The sequence below is a fragment of the Neophocaena asiaeorientalis genome, unplaced genomic scaffold (assembly GCF_003031525.2).
Source record: "Neophocaena asiaeorientalis asiaeorientalis breed wild unplaced genomic scaffold, Neophocaena_asiaeorientalis_V1.1 scaffold533, whole genome shotgun sequence".
Classification (NCBI taxonomy): domain Eukaryota; kingdom Metazoa; phylum Chordata; class Mammalia; order Artiodactyla; family Phocoenidae; genus Neophocaena; species Neophocaena asiaeorientalis.
In genome coordinates, this window is record NW_020172671.1 from 346,179 (window position 1) to 369,712 (window position 23,534).

General features: G+C 33.3%; 1 protein-coding gene across 2 annotated transcripts in view; it reads left to right on the forward strand.

The window, feature by feature from the left end:
• CSMD3 (CUB and Sushi multiple domains 3) overlaps positions 1 to 23,534 on the forward strand; it is a 1,062,125-nt gene that overhangs the window by 115,631 nt on the left and 922,960 nt on the right. For both annotated transcript variants that reach the window (XM_024739588.1, XM_024739590.1), the window contains exons 2-3: positions 1,041 to 1,263; positions 22,505 to 22,617. In XM_024739588.1, the coding sequence (XP_024595356.1) occupies positions 1,041 to 1,263; positions 22,505 to 22,617 (336 nt within the window). The remainder of the gene's footprint in view (positions 1 to 1,040; positions 1,264 to 22,504; positions 22,618 to 23,534) is intronic.

The following is a 23,534-nucleotide window of genomic DNA, read 5'->3' on the forward strand; positions in this document are numbered from 1 at the left end:
CTTCCCAACCTCAGCGTGTGTGTGTTTATTCTTTCCTTGGTGTTTTGTGTTCTTTGACCAAATTCTTTTGGACAAGTTGAACGAGAGCCTGGACTTTTGATAAACCTTTTCAGATATCAAAACCATGGCTGCCTGACTCTAGATCTAAGCTTTAACTGCATGTACCTACTTGTCTAGGTACATGCCGGGGACCATCTTCTCTGACCATTTTATAAATCTTAGGGTTTTGCATTACTCAATATGACTACAGAATATTATATACTTACAAAAAATTCTTCAAGAAACATGCTGTTTTCTAGGTATCTCCAAGAGTCAAGCTCTCAATAATTTAGACCTCCCATAGAACTAGTAGGGATGTTTTTAAGATGGCTGCTGTCAGTTGTCCAGGGCTCAATTTCTCCCCAACCTTAGACGTCACTCTGATATGGTTAGTTTAGACTGTCCTCTGGTCAAAGAGCAATTACATAGGTTTGGTTTGGTTTGGTTTTTTAGGTCTGAGCCTTTTATCCCTCTGATAAAATCAGAGTGGGACAGATTTTCCTAAGGCACATTGGCTGCATGGTAGAGATTTGCATACACAAAACAGCATGATTTACTAAGAAAAACTGGAGTTAATTTTTTAAGACCCAAAATGCATATTAACATTATTAAAGTCAAAATGTTGTTTATGAGTGCCCACAATTAGATTGGAAACTTCAGGGAAGATACCAATTACATTGGAAGTACTTCTAGGATTGTGTTTGCATGTTGGATCATGTAATGTATAATGAATCAGAAGTGTAGAGGATTTTATTTCATCAACTGGTTTATAATTACTAAGCACAAGATGTATGATAAATGACACATCTTCTAGTATTTTGCTACTGATGTTTTACCTATTTAAAAAAAATAGATAATTTACCTAGCTCTTAAATTGACATTTACAAAATTATTGTAACATAGGTCTTGGAAAAACAAAAGGCTTTTTCCAAATAATATATCTTCTAGATTGTTCTTATTTTATGTAATATTAATGTCTGTTTATTTGTGTTTTGTTACAGGATTTATTTATACATGTGGTGGAACTTTAAAAGGACTTAATGGCACTATAGAAAGCCCTGGTTTTCCATATGGATATCCAAATGGTGCAAACTGTACATGGGTAATAATAGCAGAAGAACGAAATAGAATACAAATTGTTTTTCAGTCGTTTGCTCTAGAAGAAGAATACGACTACTTATCCTTATATGATGGACATCCTCATCCTACAAACTTTAGGACAAGGTTAGTGTATTTTGAATGGAAAAATGGAGGGAAATATTAATTGGGTAAAAGTAGTTTATTTTACAAAGGATGCTTAACATTTGTGGTGCAATTATAATAAAGTCATATTTGCCATCCAATTATTATTCATTTGGAAATATATCATTCCTTGAACAAATTAACTCCATATGTCTGACTTCATAACACTACTATATTAATATTATCTCTGCAAAAAGTGAATTTAAATTGAATTGTACCTCTTTAGAGTGGTTAAAGGTATTTTGATTTTTAAAATTCTTACCTCAGGGCTTCATTCTTTATGGGCATAACTCTAAGTAAAGTGAAAGTTAACATGTAATGTGTCTTTCAGCGGTATGTACCCAATTTTAATATACAACAATATGCAAAATACTTAAAATCAATATTTATATGATAGCAGAATACATTAATTTTAGATAATGTGTATGGTTTATAAAGTCTAAATATCTGAAAAGTAGACCTTCATATCAACTGAGACATTCATGTTTCTGTCCATACAAATGAAATTATTTATTTTTAAGTTAGTTGATAAAACAGATATGAAAATTAGCTGGCACACTGATTGTTTTAAGTGTTTCTTTAGAATTTCTTGTTAGAAAATAGAATATCTAGACATATGATGATAATTTTTGCTGTCTTATCAAAAACTCTTTTTAAACATAAATGAACTCTAATTCAACCAACAAATTTAAAATGCCAGACACTGCATATTTCATTTAGTCCTAGATTTTTACCAATGTATGCATATTTTTCCTTAACTGTAGTATAGTGGTTTTTTATTTAATTCTAATTCAAAATATTCTAAGCAGATAATTTGTAAGAATTAAAGACCCTTACATACTTGACTATGTTTGAGTTATGATTCTGTGATTCTGTTACTTTTTCTAGTAGTTGTTACTGTGTACTTGCCTTCCTGATCTACAGGAATCAGATTATCAACATTAAGTTTTTATACATTCACCAGTCTTCCATATTCTTTTGCATTGATTTTTCCCATTTTAAATAAATATTTGATATATATTATCTTCCACTTTTAGTCAGAAAACATATAATATAGTGGGAAAGATGTTGGACCAGGAGATAAGAAGACCTGCATTATAGGGTTAGGTTTGTTATTCATTGGCTGTATGAGCAATCCACACCATCTGTTTGTGTTTAAACTGGAAGAATTAGTAATAAAGAAAATACCGTCCATTTCACTATGCTCTTCTAAATATCTCATGAGATAATGTATATGAAACTGCTGCATGAATATAAAATCCTTTTAGTATACATTTCAACTGTTTGCAGTCAGAACGACACTTAAAAATGTCTGGGTTGTTTCCAACCACATGTCTGTACAAAGAAAAGGTCACTAGATTGATTACAGGTGAGGTTCTATTTTTCTTCTTTTTTTTGCTCTACATTTATTTACTGAGGATTTCTAACTTCATTTTCTACTTCCTTCACTCTGTTAAATTATTAATATCGATTCATTTCAAAGATATACAGTATGACAGACACGTCGATGGTGCTATTTCATCATCATTGCTAGTATCATTAAACGTTCCATGTCTTTTGTTAATGATACAGCACTAAGTCAAGATAGAAAACATCCAGCACTGCATGTCATGTGTGTGTGTGCTTGCCTGCACTAGTGAGTGTATGTAGGTGTGGTATGGGTGTCTGCCTTCACCTGTAAACATCCAATCAGGCCATGAAAGAAAACGGAAGGGGCTTCTTAGACTTTCAAGTCAGCTAAATTGATGTATATAAAACTAAAAGCACAAAGAGTTTTGTATATTTCTTTTACATCAGCAATGTATGATATATAGTTGGTATAAATATGAAAAAAAAATAAAGCTCTCCAAATGTTATCCTGTAGTTTCTATCAATTCATTGATAGTATTGTTTGTACAAGGATCTATTCTCTCTAGATCCTCTCAAAAATGATAAAATATTTTTATTTTACCCCCCTTCTTTTTTTTTTAAGCAATTGTGGCCTCTGGGAAGTTAAAAGATGGTAAGATGGGGAAAATAAATTTATTGTTCTTATTCTTTCTTTCCTAATCTGTAAATAGGGAATAACAACATTTAATTTACAGAGCGTATATAAGCATTACACACTGTATATTGTAGTTGTTATATTTAACTTCTCCCCTGTTCAAACAATGTGAAAAGATTCCTACTATCATCATTATCATTTTATAGTTTGGAAAATGAGACTTATATTACATGCCCAAGGTTAACACTGTTAAAAGTAACCAGAGACAGGATCATTATTGCAACCCAGATTTGTCTGAGTTCTGAGCTTATGCTTGTAATCAATCAATCAATCAATTAATTAATTACAAAACAAATTATATATAGAACTAATATATATATATATCTCCATGGTTTATTTATTAATTAAAGCCTATTTTTTCTTAGCAATATTAGGTAAAATTTAATGAATGAGATAAATAAAAAGAAAATTTTTAAACTGTATGGTAGAACATATAAAGATATAAACAGAAATATAAATTACAAGTTTATTCTTGGCATTTGTTTTATGAACTCAGTTCTAATATGTTCTCTATAGCATGTTGGTCATTGTTGATGTACAATATATCTATTGGTCTTTATGCCTAAAAAATACTGTTGCTAATATTATAGAGCTGATTTTAATTAGCAAGACTGGGGGAAAAAATCCAGTGTATAACCTACAGCTCCTTCCAGACTGTGTTTGTAGACAGTCTGCTGTTTGATTAGAAGTCTAATGAGCTCCTGGCAGTTTGATTTATTTTTGTGTTTGTCTCTTTGTCTCACTGCTTTCTTGCGTTTTCTTTCTCTCACATCCTCACTTAATACACGTCCTTATAGTATGTCTGCTATTCTCTTTCAGAAATTGATAATCATGTTTTGTTACTTTCTGTGAACTCCAATAGACTTTTTAAAATCAGCTTGCTATACTTGCATTGTAATAACACAGAAAAGATGATTTTTAGGTCTTATACTTGCTTGTATAAGAGGTATATTGAGTTTGGTAGTCACAATTTCCTATTTTTAAACTATTTTCTATAACTCCAATTATTGAAGATTCTGCTTGTTTTCCTCTAAGTTTTTTAATTTATTAAATAAAAACTGATACTGGTAGGTGAATTTGATACTTACAGCAATGCACCATTAGAGAACTCTTTTAGAGTTATATCTTTATCTTAAAACAAATTTGGTCTACTTGATGTAAAAAGAGGAACTGTAAGCTTTGCTTACTTTTTTATGCTAATATTATATTTTCTCAACAGGAAATTATAGCAAAAGGTAAAAAGAAAAAAAGATCACTCAATCTCATGAAGCAGAGGCACATATATTTGTATATTTAGGACCATACTACACATGCTATTTTATGTTCATATTTAATCTCCTTGAAATAATATACATATTTCACATGTGATTAGAATTATTGTAAGTATCAAATTTAGTGGATACTTATCTTACTATAAACATGGTTCATTTAATTATTCACCTATTATAAAATATATTGTTTTTTTCCTTTCATAATTAATGCAGATATCAGAATTAGCATTAATTCAGATAACAGCTTCACGCTGCCACTCCTAGGTGAAAAGTGTTCTGGAAAAAGTGCATTTCATTCTAACCTCAACCATGAAAAGTGGCATGGAGAAGACAGAGTATCAGTCAAATGACAGAATATATCATAGCATCAAAATATTTTATTCACATATTTTACTACTAAAAACAAAGTTAGTTTTAAGAATAATTTTCTAGATAAATTATTTCTTTGTAATTTAAAAATGAAGTACAGTGAGACCTTCAAGATGGCGGAAAAGACGTGGAGATCACCTTCCTTCCCACAAATACATCAGAAATACATCTACATGTGGAACAACTCCTATAGAACACCCACTGAACTCTGGTAGAAGACCTCAGACCTCCCAAAAGGCAAGAAACTCCCCACGTACCCGGGTAGGGCAAAAGAAAAAGACAAAAGAATAGGGACGGGACCTGCACCAGTGGGAGGGAGTTGTGAAGAAGGAAAGGTTTCCACACACTAGGAAGCCCCTTCACTGGCGGAGACTGTGGGAAGCGGGGAAGCTTCGGAGCCATGGAGGAGAGCACAGCAACAGGGGTGCGGTGGGCAAAGTGGAGAGATTCCCGCACAGAGGATCGGTGCCAACCAGCACTCACCAGCCTGAGAGGCTTGTCTGTTCACCCGCCAGGACGGGTGGGGCTGGGAGCTGAGGTTCCGGCTTCGGGGGTCAGATCCCGGGAGAGGACTGGGGTTGGCTGTGTGAACACAGCCTGAAGGGGGCTAGTGCACCACAGTTAGCCGGGAGGGAGTCCGGAAAAAAGTCTGGAAGTGCCTAAGAGGCAAGAGATCATTGTTTCACTATGCATGAGGAGAGGAGATTCAGAACACTACCTAAACAAGCTCCAAAGATGGGTGCAAGCTGTGGCTACCAGCGCGGACCCCAGAGATGGGCATGAAATGCTAAGGCTGCTGCTACAGCCACCAAGAAGCCAGTGTGCAAGCACAGGTCACTATCCACACCTCCCCTCCCGGAAGCCTGTGCAGCCCGCCACTGCCAGGGTCCCGGGATCCAGGGACAACTTCCCCAGGAAAACAAGGCGGAACTCAGGCTGTTGCAACGTCTTGCTGGCCTCGGCCACCGCAGGCTTGCCCGCATTCCGTACCCCACCTTCCTCCCCTGGCCTGAGTGAGACAGAGCCCCCTAACCAGCTGCTACTTTAAACCCGTCCTGTCAGGGTGGGAACAGACACCCTAGGGTGACCTACACGCAGAGGCGGGGCCATATCCAAAGCTGAACGCCAGGAGATATGCGATCAAAGAAGAGAAAGGGAAATCTCTCCCAGCAGCCTCAGGAGCAGCAGATGAAATCTCCATAATCAACTTGAGGTACCCTGCATCTGTGGAATACCTGAATAGAAAATGAATCATCCCAAAATTGAAGCGGTGGACTTTGGGAGCAACTATATATATAATTCTGTATATGACAAACCCACAGCCAACATCATTCTCAGTGGTGAAAAACTGAAAACATTACCAGGAAGAACAGGAACAAGACAAGGTTGACCACTCTCACCACTATTATTCAACATAGTTTTGGAAGTTTTAGCCACAGCAATTGAAGAAGAAAGATAAATAAAAGGAATCAAAATAGGTAAAGAAGAACTAAAGCTGTCACTGTTTGCAGATGACATGATACTATACATAGGGAATCCTATAGACTCTATCAGAAAACTACTAGAGCTAATCAATGAATTTGGTAAAGTAGCAGGATACCTAATTAATGCACAGAAATCTCCTGCATTCCTATACACTAATGATGAAAAATCTGAAAGAGAAATTCAGGAAACACTCCCATTTACCACTGCAACAAAAAGAATAAAATACCTAGGAATAAACCTACTTAAGGAGACAAAAGCCCTCTATACAGTAAGCTATAAGACACTGTTGAAAGAAATTAAAGATGATACAAACAGATGGAGAGATATACCATGTTCTTGGATTGGAAGAATCAAAATTGTGAAAATGAATATACTACTCAAAGCAATCTACAGATTCAATGCAATCCTTATCAAACTACCAATGGCATTTTTCACAGCACTAGAACAAAAAATTTCACAATTTGTATGGAAACACAAAAGACCCTGAATAACCAAAGCAAGCTGAGAAAGAAAAACAGCTGAAGAAATCAGAATCCCTGACTTCAGACTATACTACAAACCTACAGTAATCAAGGAAGTATGGTACTGGCACAAAAACAGAAATATAGATCAATGGAACAGGATAGAAAGCCCAGAGATAAACCCACACACACATGGTCACCTTATCTTTGATAAAGGAGGCAAGGATATCCAATGGAGAAAAGACAGTGTCTTCAATAAGTGGTGCTGGGAAAACTGGACAGCTACATGTAAAAGAATGAAGTTAGAACACTCCCTAACACCATATACAAAAATAAGCTCAAAATGGATTAAAGACCTAAATGTAAGTCCAGACACTAAAAAACTCTTAGAGGAAAACATAGGCAGAACACTCTGTGACATACATCACAGCAAGATCCTTTATGACCCACCTCCTAGGGAAATGGAAATAAAAACAAAAGTAAACAAATGGGACCTAATGAAACTTAAAAGCTTTTGCACAGCAAAGGAAACCATAAACAAGATGAAAAGACAACCTTCAGAATTGGGGAAAATATTTGCCAATGAAGCAACTGACAAAGGATTAATCTCTAAAATTTACAAGCAGCTCATGCAGCTCAATATCAATAAACAAACACCCAATCTGAAAATAGGCAGAAGACCTAAATAGACATTTTTTCAAAGAAGATATACAGATTGCCAGCAAACATATGAAAGGATGCTCAACATCACTAATCATTAGAGAAATTCAATTCAAAACCACAATGAGGTATCACCTCACACCAGTCAGAATGGCCATCATCAAAATATCTACAAACAATAAATGCTGGAGAGGGTGTGGAGAAAAGGGACCCTTCTTGCACTGCTGGTGGGAATGTAAATTGATACAGCCACTATGGAGAACAGCATGGACGTTCCTTAAAAAACTAAAAATACAACTACCATATGACCCAGCAATCCCACTACTGGGCATATACCCTAAGAAAACCATAATTCAAAAAGAGTCATGTACCACAATGTTCATTGCAGCTCTGTTTACAATAGGTAGGACATGGAAGCAACCTAAGTGTCCGTCGACAGATGAATGGATAAAGAAGATGTGGCAAATATATACAATGGAACATTACTCAACCATAAAATGAAATGAAATTGAGTTATTTGTAGGGAGGTGGATGGACCTAGGATCTGTCATACAGAGTGAAGTAAGTCAGAAAGAGAAACACAAACACCGTATGCTAACACATATATATGGAATCTAAAAAAAAAAAGTTTATGAAGAACCTAGGGGCAGGACAGGAATAAAGATGCAGACATAGAGAATGGACTTGAGGACACGGGGAGGAGCAAGGGTAAGCGAGAGAGTGGCACGGACTTACACATACTACCAAATGTTAAAATAGACAGCTAGTGGGAAGCAGCCACATAGCACAGGGAGATCAGCTCAGGGATTTGTGACCACCTAGAGTGGTGGGATGCGGGGGTGGGAGAGAAACTCAAGAGGGAGGAGAAATGGGGATATATGTATATGTACAGCTGGTTCACTTTGTTATAAAGCAGAAACTAACACACCATTTTAAAGCAATTATACTCCAATAAAGATGTTAAAAAAAAAGAAACAATTTAGAATTCTCAAGGAAAAAAAAGAAATAAAAATGAAGTACATAATTTAAGAATATAAAGTTTATGTTGTGACCAGTACTACATTATGATTTTATGATAATAATCAATTAATAATAAAATAATCAATTATTTATATTTGATATTTATTTACAAATTTATTTTAAAATTTCCATGGAATATCCTTCTCCATCCCTTCACTTTGAGCCTATGTATGTCCTTAAAGCTGAATGAGAAAAATTGAAAGCATATTATATTGCAAATAGTAACAAAAGTAGTAATTTGTTGATATAAATTTGATGAGTATTATACAGAATCTAAATGATAAAAAATTGTAATATAGTGCTGTAAGGCATAAAGTTGGAAAATGGAGATCTTCACTATATTCATGGTTATATTTACTACATATTATTTATGAATATGAACAATATGAAATACATATTGTTTCATTCTTTGAAATTAAAATACAGTACTATCCAAAACTCCTAATGTATTTTGTGTTACTTGAAAAAACGATGCGATAGTTTGAGAATAAATATAATGTTGAGGTAGAAAACAACTTTCCCACAAAAATTATTAGAAAATTTATAAACGACTTGTTAGACCATAGAAACAAATAGCCATAGGGTATATACTCTATGGCAGTGCACTCCACTGTTTTAACTGTACTTCCAAGTCCCTGTCTCCAGGCTATCAGAAAGGTTTGACTAAGAGTGGTACAACCCAATCCAGTTTGCTGTCTATGAAGATTTCCACCTTCAGAGTGAGAATCAGTCCTTGTATCCTGATTATCTCTCTCGTATAACACAATGTCTGGGAAATGCAGATTCGCTACTGCCTGACTTCCCGGCGTAGACTGTGTGTGTGTGTTTGTGTGGTAATTGCATGTGTGATATTAACAACTGTATACTCAATAAATAAAGAGAAGTAACACCAGGTTTTTCTCATTTATCTCTTATATTAATGAGATCCAAATGGCAACATGAATTTTGCTTACTGTTAATCCAAATATGACCTTAGTAATTGCACTGCATAGAAAATACAAATGAATCAACGGACAAAGGATTAACCTTCAAAATGTATAAAAAGCTCATGCTGCTCAATATTAAAAAAGCAAGCAACCCAATCCAAAAATGGGCAGAAGATCTAAATAGACATTTCTCCAAAGAAGATATACAGATGGCCAAGAAGCACATGAAAAGATGCTCAACATCACTAATATTAGAGAAATGCAAATCTAAACTACAATGAGGTATCAGCTCACACCAGTTAGAATGGGCATCATCAGGAAGTCTACAAACAACAAATACTGGAGAGGGTGTGGAGAAAAGGGAACCCTCTTGCACTGTTGGTGGGAATGTAAATTGATACAGCCACTGTGGAGAACAGTATGGAGGTTCCTTAAAAAACTAAAAATAGAACTACCATATGACCCAGCAATCCCACTACTGGGCATATACCCAGAGGAAACCATAATTCAAAAAGACACACGCACCCCAATGTTCATTGCTGCACTATTTACAAGAGCCAGGCCATGGAAGCAACCTAAATGCCCATTGACAGACGAATAGATAAGAAAATGTGGTAAATATATACAATGGAATATTACTCAGCCATAAAAAGGAGTGCAATTGGGTCATTTGTTGAGAAGTGGATGGATCTAGAGACTATCATACAGAGTGAAGTAAGTCAGAAAGAGAAAAACAAATATCGTATATTAACGCATATATGTGGAACCTAGAAAAATGGTAGAGATGAACCCGTTTGCAGGGCAGAAATTGAGACACAGATGTAGACAACAAACTTATGGACACCAAGGGGGGAAAGCAGCGGGGGGTGGGGGGGTGTGATGAATTGGGCGATTAGAATTGACATGTATACACTGATGTGCATAAAATTGATGACTAATAAGAACCTGCTGTATAAAAAAATAAATTAAAAAAAGAAAATACAGACTCCACAAAACACAGAAATTGAGAATAGAAGTGGGTTTTTCTATGGACGAGCTTGAAAAAATTGTTATACCGTGGCTAGTATTCTCCTCCCCCAAATTTTAGATAACTTAAGATGTATTTCATTGCCATAGGGCATACAAGCGAATTAGAAAAAATGCCAATTAAAATTTTGATGCACCTTAGGCAGTTAATGACTCTTCTCCTTAGATATCATTCTTCACTTTGGAGCATTCAAATTAATGACTGGATAGATCTCAAGGACAGACAGGGTTTCTAGAACTTTTTGTCAAGATAAAAGACTCTTTCAAAGCTGAGTAAGGCAAGGATTCAAGAGTATACACAATCATTTGTTGTTTATACTAGGCATGTTGCCAAAAAGAATTGAGGTGGCTTTTAGTAAAGAAACAGACTAAATTAAATCATTAAAACACGGGTCAAAACATAAAACATAAGATGTCATCATCGAGTTTAACCACTTCGTTCTATGGATTATATTTATTCAATCTTTTACAGCAAAACTATGAAAAGTTTACTTCCGTTAGCCTGTTTTCAGTAAAACAGCACTGATATCCTAAAAGTAAACTACACATGGTGTTATGTCAGTAACTAGCAATATTTCTTGTGTAACTCATTCTTCATGAACATTCATTTCTCATCTGTAAAATGGCGTATCAAAAGGCCTGTTTATCTCACAGAGAGCAACTTGATATTCTAATAAATATAAATGTTTTTCATAACTAAACATTTCATTTAGCGTCCTAAAACCCTAAATAAAACTTTTAGATTAGGCATCCCAGATTAGCTCTTTTTGAATTCTTTTAGATTTGTTAATATATGTATTCTAAGGGGATCTATAGATATTCTGTATCTGTTAAAAACTAACATCTTCTGAATACACAGGCTATATCAGGCTATTTATATGCAACTCTCATAGCATCATTTCAGATATTCTTCCCAATACTACTATTATACAGATGAGAAAAATTTCAGAAATATCAATAACTTTCACAAGATCAAAAAATTAGGTTTCCAGGGCTTCCCTGGTGGCGCAGTGGTTGGGGATCCACCTGCCGATGCGGGGGACGCGGGTTCACGCCCCGGTCAGGGAGGGTCCCTCATGCTGAGGAGCGGCTGGGCCCGTGAGCCATGGCTGCTGAGCCTGCGCGTCCGGAGCCTGTGCTCCGCAACGGGAGAGGCCACAACAGTGAGAGGCCCGCGTACCGCAAAAAAAAAAAAAAAAGGTTTCCAAGAGACTGAAGTTTGAATCTAAATAGGTTAGAGCACAGCTCATTGGTTACATTTATTTTTATTTTTCAATTATACCATTTTTGAATGATGGATAAGATTTACTTTAAACTAGACAACTATAGAATCAGATAACTTTTATTAACCATTTTTTTATTCTGTAATTTTACTAAATCTAAACTAAAAGGTCAAGAGAATTAAAGGGTATAAGGACCCATATTTATATCAGGATCCACTTTTTAAAAAATTACCCTTTTGCTTTTATGACATAACATACATCCAAAGGCATATATGCGTCAAAAAATGATTGTGTCAAAGAGAACTAATCTTTCATAGATGTTTCAATTTGATATTCTAAATATATCTAGAAGATATTGAGCCCTCATAGAAAAAGGATTGAATTTATCAAATAAAAAATATATAATTAAGTTCATGGTCATGTACTTTTTAGAAGACATTTTTATTGTATCTATAACTGGTATTTTTAGAAAAACATCACAAGTTAACTCTATGTACATTCAGAAATGGTATTTAACAAATCCTTAACTTACATTGATTTTATAAAGATTATAATAGTTATTTGGACCAAAGTTTGGAAGGACAAAAAATTAATTTAAAGAATTCAAGAAACAATTATTTTCTAAATAATCTTCCTAACTAAATGCAGATTTTAAAACACTAATATTAGAAAATCATAAGTTTGTACATACATATATACCAAATGTAAGGACATTACAAAATCAGTGGCAAGATCTGGTAATAAAATATTATCTTCAAATTCTATATATTAAAAATTAATACAGTATATGTATATTTCTTTAAAGATTTGCTTCTTTGAGGTATTTGTTCAAAAATAAAATTTCAGAATCTTGCCATATATGTGACACTTTTCTTGGTGGATATAAGGGCTAAAAAAATGCATAGAATATGGAAACTTGCCATGAAAGCTACCAATATATTTGTGTTTTTTTTTTTTTTTTACCTGCATGAACCAATCAGAGCAACCTCATTTCATTCATTTAAAAAACAGTGATTTCTAATTACAAAGTCAAATATTTTGGGGTCAGATGTGATCACTGGAAAATATTCAAGTAAAAAGAAAAATAATATTAATACAACCCACTGCCACAAAAGATCTATTGTTATACTGGTATTGTTTGATGTGTCAACTCATATTTCCACATGAATTTCCTATGTTCACTTTATGCTCTTTTAAAAAATATATTTTATATATAAATATGTAACTATGTAACATATAGATTATGATTACAGATATTATGATTATTAACATACAGAGTTAAAGATATTCTCAAGCTATGTTTTTGAGGGAAGAAAATGTTTTCTCCACGGGATAGTGGTTTTATAGTATTTGTGCATCTCTCAGGGTTCAGACAAGAAGGAAAGAAACTGACATACTTAAAGTAGGAACACATTTAATAACAAGATTTCTGAATTTAAGGCTGCGGTATGAAGGTCAGAGAGAACCTTCACTAGCTTTCAAGAAATCAGAAATTTGCAGAAATTGCAGGAAAACACTAATTGCGAGCTCAGTTTTTTTGTAGCACCGAAACAATTGTTTTAAATAAGAATTCTGGTAAGCTGATGAAAAATCTTCACCTCTAACACCTGCTGAATCCAATGCACTTACCTACCAAGACATAATAATGGCTTATACTCAGTTCACATTCTAAGTCTTATGGAATTGCCTTCATGGGCAAAATCTAATAGACAACTTTGCTGGCAAAGAGAGGTAGTCTAGCAAGCGTAGTTCCAAGATTCACAGGCACTTCAATACAATGGAAAGAACAGAAAAGAGTAGAAATGAATGTTAGTTGCCTACTTTTCTATCTATATCTTTACAATGTTCATAGTCACATCCATATTTATCTTATCCCTACCCATACCCTATGTATATCATTATCTATATCCATTTCCATATCTAAATCTATACCTAGCACATGTTTCTAACATTGTGAATTTGCCATCCTCACACATGATGGCTTTTTGGGAATTTTATGTTTGATAGAAGCTACAGCTCATTACTCTCAACAAATTATATAATCATTCAAATATTGCTGCAGCCATCTTTTCCTTTAATATTACAATTACTGTCATCTTGACATAACCATGAATTATGCTGTTGTACTTCATGTACCCCAATATCAATAGGGTATGCATGACTTATTCTCACAGAACAGTCATTACTTTAAAGATCTATTTGTTCCTGTGGTTTTCCCATTCATTTTGAAATTAAATAGGTTAACAGTTTCTTTCAGCTGATAATTCACTGTATATTACCTGGATCATTTTTAAGAACTGTATAACCAAAGTAAAATTGTAAGATTATTCAAATCCAAAACTCTTACTGTGAGTAATGAGAAACCACTGTGGAAATGCTGGTGTTATAATAGAATTTATCCTAGTCTTAGTATGCCACTGAGTGCAGACAAAAGGGCAATGGATTTTGAGTCATAGCACTAATGAAACTAACGTTTTATGGCTATTTCTTAGGTTCCAAAAAATAAGAATATATTAAAAAAAGAATGTGTAGAACTGAGTCACTTTGCTGTACAGCAGAGATTGGCTCAGCATTGTAAATCAACTCTACTTCAATGAAAAAAAAAAAAATACACCAGACCATTCACATGAATTGTCTTACTCAACAATCACAAAATCCTGGGACTTTGGTAATGTTACCAGTTTTTAAATAAAGCTCCCTCTCTCTCTCTTTCTGCATTCCTCATGTCTGTTTTCCCTCTGTCTCACTATAAGCAGTAATATGCTAATAGCCATTTAATTTAAAACTGTGACTTTTATGTTAATTCTCTTAACTAGAGAAAGTTTGAAATATTGCAATCAGTTGATAGGTACATTAAAAATGTATATATTAAAAGAGCCCTTTGATTACATTGTTAAAGATAGTATAGATCTAGTCATTCTCCATGCTCAAGTCTCATGGAAATAATAACATCTCACTGTTAAAAGTTGATAAACACATTTAGATAATGATACAGGCATCATTTTTATCCACCAGTGTTGATGTTTTAAGGGTTTCTGTTACATTAAGCTATAAAATGGCACATTTATTGCCATTAATTTAAGAAGATCTTAAACAAACAGCCTGTTATTTAAAAAGCATATGCATTGACATTTTAAATGACTTTCTGGTAATTTAAATTTCTATCATATTTGCATTAATTACCAAATAATTATTTTAGTACTTTTCATATTAGTCATTATATAAAGTTACAAGTTAATCATTTAATTCTCTCTGTAACTAGTTACTCATTACAGTATGAAATATCATTAATGTTTCTGAATCTTTTTAAGAGGAAATGCTTCAAGAATGTTTTCATCTATTAAAAGCAGGCATGAGAAGTGATAGGACCACTTGCTTTAAGTGTGTGAATTTTAACACATTCCACAGCTTCTGATGAATGTTTTGTGTAGTAAGTAACAAAATGCTAAAATACGATTAGGGGTGCATGCGGGATTAGGGGAAAGGTAGAATAGCGGTTATACATTAGAAACTATTAAATGTAAGATGAAAAAACAACCAACATGCTCTGCCGTCCTGTCACAAGAGAGAACTTACTGAAACAATGGCCATAAAGTAGTTCATGATGAAACATTCACCAAATACAAATGTGAAATAGAGGAAATGTTTTGAATTTTTCATGAACCTAAATGTATTAAAGGGAAATTATTGTTCTTTAATCTGAGTTTACATGCATTTTTAAGCATCAAATTTATGGTGAGAGAAAATGTTGATTGTTGTGATGTCATAAAACAAAGTAGCTACATAGCAAAATTAATATATTTCAATACTTTATTGGCTACTCCTCAAATTTTAACTTTTATAAAAAATAATATCTGAAGGACATTAACATTGCATCATCTAGGACTTTCCCCTGACATTTCTGTTTGCTAATCTTATTTAGTTTTCCTAGTCAGGAAATATCTTTGCTAACCACTGGTAACCTTTGCCATAAAGGTATCAACATGTACAGGCAGTGGTTCCCCATTAATTTCCAGGCCTTTAATTCAATGACTTCATAATTATGACACAGTTTTTTACCAGCCTCAACTACTTAAAGCTATCATGTGATCATGTTTTTATCTATTTCACATATTTGTTAAGAAATTTATATGGGCATTGTGGAGAAAAAAGGATGAATTAAATATGCATTTTTGCCCTCATGGAAAAATAATTTCCCCTATGGGAAAATCATAAGGAGAGAGATAGACTGGAGTTGGAAGTTATGGGTTTATATCTTTGCTCCACTGCCTACCAGCTGTATGGATTTAAACAATTTACTAATCAATTCTGAGCTGTGATTTCTTCAATTGTAATTCAGTGAAAATAAAATTACACTCTGGTATTCTTTAAAAGGAACATAAAATGTCATTCACTATGCAAATTTATCATATGTCAATAAGAAGGGAATATAATTGATAAGGTATAAAACAATATATAAAAAACTAAATTTCACAAATATCTGAATTCCATGAAAAATATTATGCTTATCCATAAAATATTATGCTTTTACAGTACATAGAAAATGTGTTAAATTCAGATAAAATACATGTATATTTAACTACTGTAATTTAACTCACATTGAAGATAAAATTCATATTAGTTTTACCTGGAAAATAAATGTTTAAATTATATAGTTATATCCTAAAAGATATTTCAAATAGGTATACATAAAATATATGGTCTCCCTTTAACTCTTGAGATTAATAACATGGTAAAAAATAACTCTGAACAAGAGTCTCTAAATAGACTATTTGGATTTTCTTAACAATTGGCATTTCTTTACATTCTCATGATTCTTGAAAACACTGTTCTAAGAACAAATTTTTGGTTTGAAAAAGAAAGCATTATGATGGCTTTCACATTTTTCTGTCATTCCAGTTCATTAATTTAACCATGTTAAGAGAGCCTCTTACATGGAATGCATTGCATGAAGAACTGGTGAAAAACTATTGAGTTCCAAGCATTGACTTCAGGGAGTTTAGTGCCCAAAGGAGAAAGAGAGAAGCTTAATAAATAATCACACATAAATATTAAATTATAAAATGAAGTCTTGTAAAGAAAAGTAACTAATGGGATTCATAACTTCAAGTTTATTTTCAAATCAATCAAGTAATGTATCACGGGAGGGAGTAAAACAAGTTACTGTAAATCCTCATAATGGTACAACTATCATGAAAATAAGTTTAAAAACATACATCTTCCATCATTTACTGAAGTGAAAAAGAAAACTAAATCTTCCATTATACAACATGCCACTACATACTGAGTATTTAAGGATAACTGGAAAAAAACTTGCTTTTGATAAGTGGGAAAAATTCTTCACATTGTCCTCTATCATTTTGGAAAATTTAATGGTAAAAGGTTCTAAGTATTGCCTAAAAATATTGGATTATTTAATGTATCTGAACAAGTATAAAAATCTGAGATTGCATGTAAAATAATTTATATGTACATTAGTAGTTCAAATATTTAATATTTTGATTTAATAAATGTGCCAAAGACAATGAGAGGATAAACAGGGTGTTCACTAGAAAATGGGACAAAACAGTATGTTGTAGTCTTAGACCTGGCCCTATTTTGAACTTGATCCAGTTGTTTAATATCTCCCAGTCTCTTATGCCTTATAATCTGAGGGTGAAATTGCATGTTTTACCTATATAGAAAGGTTTTCAAAACATTATTTTCAAATAAATGTTGCACTGATAAGCTCAGTGCAACTGAGACTCACTCAGTGAGTCTCAGTGAATTACAGTGGTCACTAGGTTCCATGGGACCTCTATTTTCATTTGTAGAATAAATTAATATTTTAGACACTTTTTAAAAATGTATATTTCAAAGCCCAACAGAGAGCTATGCATTGGTTTCCTACTGTTGATGCAACAAATTACTGCAAACTTAGTGGTTTGAACAACATAAATTTATTATCTTGCAGTCTGGAGAACTGAAGTCCAAAATGTATTTAAGTGGGCTGAACTCAAGGTGTCAGCAGGACTGCATCTCTTACGGAGGGTCTAGGAGAAAATCTGTTCCTTGACTTCTCCAGCTTATAGAGGCTGCTTGCCCTTCTTTGGCTTGTGTCCCTCTTCTAGCTTCATAGCCAGAAACTGCATCACTCAAACCTCTGCTTTCATTGTCACATCTCCTACTCTCTCTCTGATCCTCCTACCTTCCTTTGATAAGGACCCTTGTGAATACTCTGATCCATCCAGATAATCTAGAGTAATTTACTATTCTTAAGATTTTAACTTAATCACATCTGTAAAGTTCCTTTTGTCATACAAGGTGACATATTTAAATATTCCAGGGATTAGAGCCCAGGCAATTTTGGAAGGCCACTTTTCATAGTATAATATCATATATAACATCGTAACAGTCTGGTTATAAGGTAAATAGGTTCTCAGACTTTCTTTTGTTGCAAAATCATTTGTCCTTTTATTTCCCTGACAATGTTTCTTATTTTTATGAAAAAATACTCTGAGCATTTAAAGTGGGGAATACTTTATTTTTACATCTTTATATCACAAAATAATGTTGAAAAGATCTAGAAAATTATTTAACAACCAATTAGTTCCCCAATTACCCAGAAATTCTAGTACTAGGTATATTCTCAAGAGAAATATGTATAAATGCTTACAAAACATGTAACACATATTCGTAGCAGTATTATTTATAAAAGAGCCAACTGGAAAAAAAAGTCCACCAACAATAGAATGGATAAATAAATTGAAGTATATTCATAAAATGGAATCCTATAGAGCAATGAAAATTAAGTTCCATACTACTGCTATAATAATACAAAGGTAATGTTGAATCAAAGAAGCCAGAGGTAGAATAATTTTATTATATGATTTTATTTATATAAAGTTTTAAGACATGGAAAACTAATTTGTTTCATTAGGAGTTCGGGACTGCACCTAGCCTCTGATATATACCCATTATGGTAGGCAGAATAATGATTCCAGAATAATGGTTCCCTCAGAACCTGCGAATATGTTCTATCACATGGCAAAAGGAATTTTACAAATGGAATTAAGATTACAGATGTTATAATAGGAAGATATTTGAATTATCCATTTGGGCACAATCTAATTACATGAGCATTTAAAAGCAGAGGCAGAAGAGGCAGAGAACTTCTTCCAGCCTGAGCAGCAGAGGGATGAGATAGAAGGGGAAACCACAGATATCTGAAGAATGAGAAGAACTTGGGCTGCCATTGCTGACTCTGGAGATGGAGGATGGGGGCCACAAACCAAGGAATGCCTTCAATTTCTAAAAGCTGAGAATAACCGCAAGCTAACAGCCAGCAAGAAAGGAGGACCTTAATCTTACAATTTCATGAAACTGAATTCTGGCAATAGCCTGCTGAATTTGGAAGTGAAGCAGATGTAACTGCAGAGTTTCCAGAAAGCAATGCAGCCAAGCTGACACCATGATTCCATTCTTGCGAGACTCTAAGCAGAGAATCAGTTGAGTTATGCTCTGCCTAGATCCACGTAACTGTGAGATAATAATGGGTGTTGTTTAAGTTTGTGATAACTTGGATTAAGTATAGGAAAATAATATGCTTGTTCTTTATAAGAAAACTAAGGCACATAATAAAAATTTACAATATCTGACCATGAAGCAAATTTGAATGAATTTCAAAGGATTAAATTCATAGAGAAAATGTTATCTGACTATAATGTAAATGAGATACACATTGGTAACAAAATATAACTAAAGTAACCCATATGTTTATAATTTAAGTGATGTATTTCTAACCATGGAACAAAGAGGAAATCACAAAGGAATATAGAAAAAAGTCTGACTAGGTCCCTTGCAGGGTATAGCTTATGCAGCAAAAAGAGGAAAATTTAAAGCTGTAAATGCTTATATACTCTAGAGAAAATTGCTATGAAAGTGTTTAAGAATGGACTTTTCTGTATTTTCTGTATGTATATATATATATATATATATATATATATTTTTTTTTATTAAATTTGTTTCAAATGTTAACATTACAGTACCATTTTCTTTCTTTTTAGTTAAGTGAATTAAATTCCTTTCTTTGAAAACTAAGGATCATCAATAATTTTAGGAATAAAACCAAACACACAAAGATTTTTTTCTTTGGCCGCACCGTGCGGTATGTGGGAATCTTAGTTCCTGACCAGGGATCGAACCCGCGCCCCTTGAAGTGGAAGCGTGGAGTCTTAACCAATGGACTTCCAGGGAAGTCCCAAGAGTGGACTTTGATAAGGATGTTGATGAAAACATACTGAACAAAGTATATATAACCCAAATGTTCATCAACAGTGAGTGAATAAATGAATTGTGGTATATTTATTGCAGTAGATTCCTATACAACAGTGGTTCTCAAAATGTGAACCATGTATCCTTGAAAGTTCTGAGACATTTTCAGGGGGTCCATGAAATCAAAATTATTCCCATAATACTATTGAGGCATTATTCACCTTTTTCTCTGTATTGGCATTTGCCCTCATTCACAAAAGTAATGCTGGGTATAAAACTGCTGGTGCATTAACACAAGTCAGTGACTTCAAACTGTACGAGTAATCATTAGTTATTGTATTCTTTACTGCCACACACTTGCAGTGCCAAAAAAAAAAAAAATCCAATTGTACTTAAGAATGTTCCTGCTAAAGCTATAACTAATTATGTCATTAAATGTCCACCCTGTAATACTCCTCTTTTTAATGACCTGTGCAAAAATGGAAAAAAATGAAAAAACAACAAACAAAAACCTTTCTATGCCTACTAAAATATGATGGTTGTCTGAAGGAAAAATAGCTTGAGTTATCAGCTGAACTAGCCACTTTTTTCATGGAACAAACTTTTTATTTGAAAGAATGATTAACAGATAACTATGGTTAGTCACACTTAGCCATTTGGTATCTATTTCCCCCCTGCCCCTCTGAAAAATATGAACCTGACTTGTTACTTCAAGGAAAACAACTGACAGGATTTGCTGTCAGTGATGAAGTCTGAGTTTTCAAGTAAAAAATTAGAATTTTGGAAAACTTCAATCCACCACTGTAAGCTTTAGAGCTTCCCCAAGTTTAAAGATTTTTCTGGTGCAATCAATAGAAATAAAAATGTGAGTTTTAAATATTTTATAATGAAGTGTATTAATATTTGGAAGATCTCTCTAACTCAGTGAACCAATGTATTTCAAATGACCAATGCATGCATAATGTTGAAAAATGCATGAGTAAATACAATCTATTGCAAGGACAAGGTGAACCAAAGGATTTTAATGTTACAGAGTGCAAAAAAATTAGCTGATATGGTTTGAATTCAACATTGTAACTAGTCAAGTTTTTATGTAGTATCAAAGAAGAATAACCACTTTTACAAGCAAAAGCTATTAGAATACTCTTCCCTTTTACAACTAAATGTCTAAGTGAGATCAGGGTTCTTCATACCGATCAAACAAAATAACATATTGCAATATTGCAATATATTCAATAAAGAAGCATCTGTGATAATCTAGCTACTTTCTACTAATGGGACAGGCATTAAAGAGATTTGCAAAAATAAAGCACAGTGTATTCTTGTCGTTTTTTGTTTTGGAAAAGATAGTTATTTAATACTAAAATATTATTTATGTCAACACATAATGGATTTATTCTAGATATTTTAAAATGATATTACTAATGCACATTTTAAAATGTTTCTCAGTTTAAACTTAAATAGTGTAAGTATTGATAGATCTAGCCCGCAATATCTTTTTGGGGTTCTTAATACATTTTTAGAGTAAGTAGGCCTGAGACAAACGAGAACTACTGCTATTCAGAAATAAAAATATTTGATAATTTCAGTACAGACTAATTCTACCTATGTAATGCTGGGCAAAAATAGCAAGTATATTAAAAAATAATATAATTCCATTGCATAAAATTCTCAATCCTTACTCTCATATTAAGAATAAAAAAATGAGAACGTTACATAAAGGCAATTCATAGAAAATTTTTAAAGTTATTCATCTTCATTAGTTTTATAAAAATTATATCCAATGAATGTGCTTTTTCTTATTTTTAATTTTTCTTTTCTGCTTTATTAAGTGTCAATTGTAAATTATATTTTATATAATCGAGCTTATTATATGCAATAATTTATTAGAAAAATAAGTAGTAAATTATGGGCAAAAATATCAGAGAAATATTTGTTATGTAAACTTATGCATTATTAACCTAAAATAATTTGCAACTATTAATTTTAATAGAACTTCCTGGAATCTGATAAAACAAAATCACTTCTCACATGTAGACATTTTACTTTCAAGATTTCATATTTAGATCACATCTCTTCCTTTAATATTAAATTTCATGAAATATTTCCCACTCATATATATTTTAAACTGTCAGGAAAATTCAACAAAAATGTCTTCTAAGTGTTATTAAAATCAACAGCTAAAGTATGCACAGACCCATAATCTCATAACTTACCTCCCAAAGTTTGAATTGATCAATATTTTCATATAGATGATATATGGGATAGACATGATAAACAGTAATAGCACACACATATAAACATATTTATATATACTTATAGCAATTGCTTCCAATGAGTGACATGTTCTAATCAACATGTCATAAGTTAATTCACACCACACATACTCACAAAGCTTAGGGATTTCATAAAATGACTTCTAATACTCTTTAACTCTATTAGGAAAAATGTCTATAGCTAATAATTAATTCTGTTTATGTTTCAGGTTAACAGGATTCCATCTGCCACCACCAGTGACAAGTACCAAATCTGTGTTCTCACTACGTTTGACCAGTGATTTTGCAGTTAGTGCTCATGGATTTAAAGTATACTATGAAGGTAAGTGATGGTAATATAAAAGGACCACTGCCCAGTTCAATGTAGTAAAACCAAAATTCTCCAGGGTAAAAACAGAAGAAAAATCACCAGGACAGAAGTTATAGTTCATCCTGCTACATCAAATCTTATACCAAGATTCACTTTCTCAATAATCATCAATATATAATAAAAAGCTAGAATTAGTAGGCTTTAATGTTTCATTGCAGTGTGCCTAGACAGAGGAAAATCTTGCCCTTAAATCTTCTTAGGAGATGAGACCATGGCATCTCTATAGGTTTAAACCTTAATAAAAGGGAACAGAATCTGAGAGTAAAAGGAAACTAGGCCTGATTTGAGATTCAGGCATCACAGACTCCACCCTATTCTCCTCTGTTCTTTGCCTCTCTGCCATAAAATAAACTGGTCATTTGTGTTCTCTGCAAGTTAGAATAAAGAGTAAATTCTATTAAGAGACAAGAGTTGACATTTTTCATTTTAAACCAGTATTTCCAGTCCTACAGATCCATAATCCCTTAACCACAAAGAGGAAAATAAAGAAGCACTTGAAACTGATGTTTTTTATCTGAAAGTTTGCTACAAGCTCACTTAGTATCAAAACCTGAACTTACTGGACGTCATTTATAATCTTTATTTATCCCACATAGTGTGGGTACTCATGTTTCACTATACAATTATTGTTTCATAATTGGGTGACACCACAGGCTCTGCTGATGGTGTTAAAAATGTACAGAATCTGTATTGTTTTCCCTTTTTAAAGTGTAAAAAAATCTGAAGGTAAAAATAACCTGTTCTCAAGTGCTTCATATTGAGGTCATGTAGTTGTAATTTCTTCTCTATGTGACTTGACAATAAAATCTCACCTAGTTTAGGGAAGGGTCCCTTCCTTACCCATAGGAATAGCATAAGAGAATTCAACT